We start from the raw sequence: 9183 nt of genomic DNA on the forward strand, positions 1-9183 counted from the left end.
CCTGTCTGTCTCTCTCTCTCTCCACCTGTCTGTCTGTCTCTCTCTCCACCTGTCTGTCTCTCTCTCCACCTGTCTGTCTGTCTCTCCACCTGTCTGTCTGTCTCTCCACCTGTCTCTCTCTCTCTCCACCTGTCTGTCTGTCTCTCTCTCCACCTGTCTGTCTGTCTCTCTCTCCACCTGTCTCTCTCTCCACCTGTCTGTCTGTCTCTCCACCTGTCTGTCTCTGTCTCCACCTGTCTGTCTCTCTCTCTCTCCACCTGTCTGTCTCTCTCTCCACCTGTCTGTCTTTCTCTCCACCTGTCTCTCTCTCTCTCTCTCCACCTGTCTCTCCACCTGTCTCTCTGTCTCTCTCTCTCCACCTGTCTGTCTCTGTCTCCACCTGTCTGTCTCTGTCTCCACCTGTCTGTCTCTCTCTCTCCACCTGTCTGTCTCTCTCTCCACCTGTCTGTCTTTCTCTCCACCTGTCTCTCTCTCTCTCTCCACCTGTCTCTCCACCTGTCTCTCTGTCTCTCTCTCTCCACCTGTCTCTCTGTCTCTCTCCACCTGTCTCTCTTTCCACCTGTCACTCTCTCTCTCTCTCTCTCCACCTGTCTCTCTCTCCACCTGTCTGTCTCTCTCTCCACCTGTCTCTCTCTCTCACTCTCCCCCTGTCTGTCTCTCTCTCCCCCTGTCTCTCTCTCCCCCTGTCTGTCTGTCTCTCCCCCTGTCTGTCTCTCTCTCCACCTGTCTCTCTCTCTCTCCACCTGTCTGTCTGTCTCTCTCTCCACCTGTCTCTCTCTCTCTCTCTCCACCTGTCTGTCTCTGTCTCTCTCCACCTGTCTCTCTCTCTCTCCACCTCTCTCTCCACCTGTCTGTCTCTCTCTCTCTCTCCACCTGTCTCTCTCTCTCTCCACCTCTCTCTCCACCTGTCTGTCTCTCTCTCTCTCTCCACCTGTCTGTCTCTCTCTCTCTCCACCTGTCTCTCTCTCTCTCTCCACCTGTCTCTCTCTCCACCTCTCTCTCCACCTGTCTCTCTCTCTCCACCTCTCTGTCTGTCTCTCTCCACCTGTCTCTCTCTCTCTCCACCTGTCTCTCTCTCCACCTCTCTCTCCACCTGTCTCTCTCTCCACCTCTCTCTCCACCTGTCTCCCTCTCAGTCCATCAGAGGACTTCATTCGTCCGATCCATCAGTCTGACCTTCAGAAGGCCATCGGTAAGATGAAGAAATCTAAATCGGCGGGTGGACACGGCGTCCTGCTGCACGCCGCTCTGGACTGAAGACGCACACACTCATCAAATGATGACCTCATCAAGCCCAGCCTGCAGTCGCGGGTTCGATTCCCGACCCGTTCATCAGTTCAGTGTGTGCGTACTGAGCTGCTGTCTCTTCATGTGTTTAAATCTGTTCGTGTGCCACTGCTTTGATTTCATTTAAACCAGCTGCTGACGTCCGTCTGTGTCTTCGACTCTCAGAAACAGAAACGTTGTCGAACAAACGCTGCTTTGAGAATCCAGAAATAAAAATAAAGAACCACACGTCTGTTTCTAAAAGTCAGACGGTAAAGATAGTCGCAACGTTGCAGTTTGGGAGGCGACAGAATTCTTCGTTACACCCGTTGTTGTGCTTTGCTGCAGGTTTCTGCTGTAAATAAACTCTGAGTTTCTTTTTACAGATGAACTCAAACACACGAGTCTCCTCGTCCTTGAACCAGACTACAGGCACTGATTCCAACCTGTCCACTTGTTACCGCCTTAAATGGGGAAGTCTCTATTTATAATCCCTCATCACTGGTTGCACTTGTCCACCTGTTTGGTTTTATTCCATATAATCTAGTTTTACCTACTGGAGACATATATCTTTTAAAAAATTCATTTTTAAACTAGTCATGCAAACAAGTGAACTGGGGTCCAAACTGCCGACACTCTGAACTAAAGGCTCACTGACTCGGGCCGGTTTAACTAATCACTGTATATCAAGTTTAGTTGGGATTTTAAAGTAAAAGTGTTATTCTGTTTGTTGTTAATACATGTCAATAAATCTCATGTTCAGACTCAACCCAACATGTCAGTCCGTCTCTCAGTGCTGTCTGACTTCCTGTCTGTGGCGCTCAGCTGCGAGCCCATTGGTTCCTGCTGAAGATTTTTAAAAACACAGATCTGTAGTTTCCTGTTTAAAAAGGCTCAGTAGTTTCCTCAAACAGCTGCTCGCTGCAGTTTTTATCAGACCAACAGGAGGAAACAGAGCATCTGTTGGGGACTACTTCCAGCGGCGGATGGATCCACATGTGGTGCTGTAGTGAGTGTTTGGGGCAGCAGGACGGTGTGTGTGTGTGAGGCAGAATAAACTACAGTGTGTGTGTTCGTGGTGATGAAGGTGCAACAGAGCGGCTCGCTGATGAGTTTTAATAGTTTCTGGACAACAATGGAGGAAGAAGATCCATCAGACTGTGCTTAATTTGTAAATCAGGAGCACAGAGAGGCTGCTGTTCAGGTCGAGGGGACAACACATCGAACATCCACAGATGCTGGAGCACACTGGACAACACTGAGGTGCTCGCTGTTCAAACTAAACTGCATTATTTATTTACATTTATAATGTGAATAAATTAATAATAATAGGAATGACAGCTATAGGAATAATAATGACAGTATTAGTAACAGAGCCAATAACAACTGTAGAAGCAGTTGTCGAGCAGGAACACGGGGCAGCTGGCGGCCCACAACCACAGATCCAGACTCTGCAGGAACACGGGGGCAGCAGGTGGCCCACAACCACAGATCCAGACTCTGCAGGAACACGGGGGCAGCAGGTGGCCCACAACCACAGATCCAGACTCTGCAGGAACACGGGGGCAGCAGGTGGCCCACAACCACAGATCCAGACTCTGCAGGAACACGGGGGCAGCAGGCGGCCCACAACCACAGATCCAGACTCTGCAGGAACACGGGGCAGCAGGCGGCCCACAACCACAGATCCAGACTCTGCAGGATCACGGGGGCAGCAGGTGGCCCACAACCACAGATCCAGACTCTGCAGGAACACGGGGGCAGCAGGCGGCCCACAACCACAGATCCAGACTCTGCAGGAACACGGGGGCAGCAGGCGGCCCACAACCACAGATCCAGACTCTGCAGGAACACGGGGGCAGCAGGCGGCCCACAATCACAGATCCAGACTCTGCAGCTCTGGAGGCAGAAATACCTGCTGAAAGCAACAGAAGGAGAGAAGAGAGAAACGAGAAAGCACAGAACTACGGGAGAGAGATGTCGAGTTAGTAACATGCAGTAATGGGATAAAAATACACACAGATGGAGAGGGAGAGGAGGAGAGAGGAAAGAGGTGCATCATGGGAAGTCTCCCGGGAGTCTAGGCCTAAAGCAGCATAACTAAGGGATGGTTCAGGACTCACCTGAGCCAGCCCTAACTATATGCTTTATCAAAGAGGAAAGTCTTAAGCCTGCTCTTAAATGTGGAGATGGGGTCTGCCTCCCGAACCCAAACTGGGACCTGATTCCACAGGAGAGGAGCTTGATAACTGAAGGCTCTGGCTCCCGGTCTACTTTTGGAGACTCTAGGAACCACCAGGAACCCTGCATCCTGGGAGCGCAGTGTTCTAGTCGGGAAATAAGGTTTTATGAGATCTTTAAGATACGATGGTGCCTGACCATTAAGACCTTTGTAGGTGAGGAGAAGGATTTTAAATTCTATTCTGGATTTTACAGGGAGCCAGTGGGGAGGGTGTCTGAACTGGTTAGTTTCATCTGGCTTGATCTATATATATATATATATACATTTATATACACACACACATACATACATATTTATACACATACATTTATATATATATATATTTATACAAACATACATATATATTTATACATACATATATACACATAAACATACATACACACATATATTTATACACAAATATATACATACATACATATTCATACATACATACACACATATTTATACATACATACATAATTATTCCCACATAAATACATTCATACACACATACACACATGCATATATTTATACACACATACATGCATTTATACACACATACATACATACATAGATACATACATATTTAAAGATACATACATGTATTTATACACACATACATATACACATATATATTTATACATAAATACATATTTATACACACATACATCTATACACACATAAATATATACAAACATACATACATACATACATATATATTTATGCAACCATACATATATTTATACACACAACCATACATACATACATACATAGATATATACACACATACATTTATACATACATACATACATATTTATTTAAAGATACATACATATATTTATACACACGTACATATACACATATAAATTTATACATACATACATATTTGTACACACATACATATATTTATACACACATACATATACACATATATATTTATACATACATACATATTTGTACACACATACATCTATACACACATACATACATATATTTATACACACATACATATACACATTTATATTTATACATACATTTATACACACACACATCTATACACACATACATACACACACATTTATACATACACACAAATACATACATATTTTTTTACACACATACATACACACATATTTATACATACATACATTTAAACACTCAAACATACATACATATATCATACATTTTTACACCTACATACATACATACATTTATACACACATATATACATACATAAATACATACATATATACATACATACATATTTATACCCACATATATACATACATACATGAATACATACATACATACATATATACACACATACATACATATATACATATTTATACACACATACATCTATACACATACATACATTTATACACGTCTACATACATTTATACACACATTTATTCACACATATATTTATACAAAAATACATACATTTATACACACATACATACATACACACATATTTATATACACATACATACATTTATACAAAAATACATCTATACACATACATATATACATATTTATACAAGCATACATACATTTATAAATACATATATACATACATCTATACACACAAACATTTATACACACATACATATATACACACATACATACACACATACATATATTTATTCACAAATACATACATTTATACATACATACATACATACATTTAAACACACAAACATACATACATATATTTATACCCACATATATACATACATACATACATACATACATACATATTTATACACACATACATACATCTATACATACATACATACATATATACACATACATACATTTATACACACATACATACAAACATACATGAATACACACATACATACATATATACATATTTATACACACATACATCTATACACATACATACATTTATACACGTATACATACATACTTACATACATTTATACACATACATTTATTCACACATACATATATTTATACACACATACATACATACATGAATTTATTCACACATACATATATTTATACACACATACATACATACATATTTATATACACATACATACATTTATACACACATACATATATTTATACACATACATACACACGTATTTATACACACATAATTAAATTTATACATATTTATACCCACATATATACACACATATTTATACATACACACATACATACATTTATACATACATATATACATACATCTATACACACAAACATTTATACACACATACATATATACACACACATATTTATTCACAAATACATACATTTATACATACATACATACATTTATACACACATATATACATATATACACACATACATATATTCATACACACATACACACAAACACATATCTTTATACACACATACATACATACATACATATATACACACAAACATACATACATACACACATACATACATACATTTATACACACATATTTATTCACAGATACATACATATATAGATATATATTTATACATACATTTATACACACACAAATACATACGTGCATTTATACACACATACATACATATATTTACACATAGATACATATTTATACACATACATTTATACACACATACATATACACATACATATTCATACATACATACATACATATTTATACATACATTTATACACACACATACATAAATGTACAAACATACATACATTTATACACACATATATACATTTATACACAGATACATACATACATACACACGTACATACATTTATACACACACACAAATACATAAATACATTTATACACACATACATACATACATTTATACACACATACATATATTTATACACACACACAAACATAAATACATATTTATACACACATACATACATACATTTATACATACATACATTTATACACACATACATACTTATTCATACACACACACATACATACATACATATTTTTTACACATACATCTATACACAGATACATAAATCTTTATACACACATACATACATACATACATACATATATACATATTTATACATAAATACATTTATACATACATAAATATATTTATACACATATACATACATTACATACATTTATACATACATACATACATATATACATTTATACACACATATATACACACATACATATATTCATACACACATTCATATATACATACATATTCATACATACATTTATACACAAACATATACATACATACATACATTTATAAATACATATATTTATACACATATACATACATACATACATACATACATACATGCATATATACACACATACATACATTTATACATACAAACATACATATATATATTTATACCCAAATATATACATACATACATCTATACACACACATTTATACACACATACGTACATTTTTTACACACACATACATACATACATACATATTTATACACACATACATACATACATATTTATACACACATACATATATACATACATACATACACACATAAATACATATTTATACACACATATATATATACATGCATATATACACACATACATACACACATATTTATACACAAAAATATATTTATACACACATACATATATTTATACACACATACATACACACATATTTATACACACATACATACATTTATACACACAAACATACATACATATTTATACACACATACATACATTTATACACACAAACATACATACATATATTTATACCCACATATATATTTTTACATACATTTATACATACATAAATCTTTATACACACATACATACATACATACATACATATATACATATTTATACATACATACATTTATACCTACATACATATATTTATACACATATACATACATTACATACATTTATACATACATATATACACACATACATACATATATACATTTATACACACATATATACACATACATATATTCATACACACATTCATATATACATACATATTCATACATACATTTATACACAAATATATACATACATCATACATATATATACACAAACATATACATACATACATACATTTATAAATACATATATTTATACAAATATACATACATATATACATACATATATACACATACATACATTTATAAATATGTACATACATTCACACATACATACATATTTATACAGACACAAACAAAAAATATATATTTATATATTTATACATACATACATACATACAAACATACATACATACATACATGCATTTATACACACATACATATATTTATACATACAAACATACATACATATATTTATACCCAAATATATACATACATACATCTATACACACACATTTATACACACATACGTACATTTTTTACACACACATACATACATACATACATATTTATACACACATACATACATACATATTTATACACACATACATATATACATACATACATACACACATAAATACATATTTATACACACATATATACATACATACATTTATACACACATACATACATACATACATTAATAAATACATACATACATATATACACACATACATACACACATATTTATACACAAAAATATATTTATACACACATACATACACACATATTTATACACACATACATACATTTATACACACATACATACATTTATACACACAAACATACATACATATTTATACACACATACATACATACATACATACATACATACATATATTAATAAATACATACATACATATATACACACATACATACACACATATTTATACACATACATACATTTATACACACATACATATATTTATACACACATACATACACACATTTATACACACATACATACATTTATACACACATACATACATGCATTTATACACACATACATACATTTATACACAGAAACATACATACATATATTTATACCCACATACATACATACACACATACATACATACCTATATTAATAAATACATAAATACATATATACACACATACATAGATATATATACAAATACATACATACATATATACACACATACATAAATATTTATACACACATACATACATACACACGTACATACATACATATATTAATAAATACATACATATATACACACATACATATTTAGGTATACAAATACATACATACATATATACACACATACATAAATATTATAACCACATACATACATACATACATACATACACACATACACACATTTATACACACGCATACATACATTTAAACATACATACATTTATACACACATACATATTTATACACACACACATACATACATACATATTCATACACACATACATCTATACACACATACATACAAATATTTATACATACATACATTTATACACACATACATACATATGTATACACACACATACACACATACATATATACACACATACATACACACATACATACATTTATACACACATACATACATACATACATTTATACATACATACATGTATTTATACACACATACATATATTTATAAACACAAACATACATACATATATTCATACCCACATATATACATACATACATCTATACACACACACATTTATAGACACACATACATTTATACACACATACATACATATTTATACACATACATACATACATACACACATACATAAATATTTAAACACACATACATTTATTAATACATACATA

General features: G+C 34.1%; 1 protein-coding gene across 4 annotated transcripts in view; it reads left to right on the forward strand.

The window, feature by feature from the left end:
- Window positions 1–2035, forward strand: part of atad1b (ATPase family AAA domain containing 1b) — a 12779-nt gene extending 10744 nt beyond the window's left edge. For 3 of the 4 annotated variants that reach the window (XM_044177937.1, XM_044177939.1, XM_044177938.1), the window contains one exon: window positions 1137–2035. In XM_044177937.1, coding sequence (XP_044033872.1) covers window positions 1137–1257 — 121 coding nt within the window. In that variant the 3' untranslated portion in view covers window positions 1258–2035. The remainder of the gene's footprint in view (window positions 1–1136) is intronic. The other variant, XR_006375890.1, reaches the window with a different exon arrangement.
- Window positions 2036–9183: the final 7148 nt, after the last annotated feature.

Source organism: Siniperca chuatsi, linkage group LG20, assembly GCF_020085105.1.
Source record: "Siniperca chuatsi isolate FFG_IHB_CAS linkage group LG20, ASM2008510v1, whole genome shotgun sequence".
Taxonomy (NCBI): domain Eukaryota; kingdom Metazoa; phylum Chordata; class Actinopteri; order Centrarchiformes; family Sinipercidae; genus Siniperca; species Siniperca chuatsi.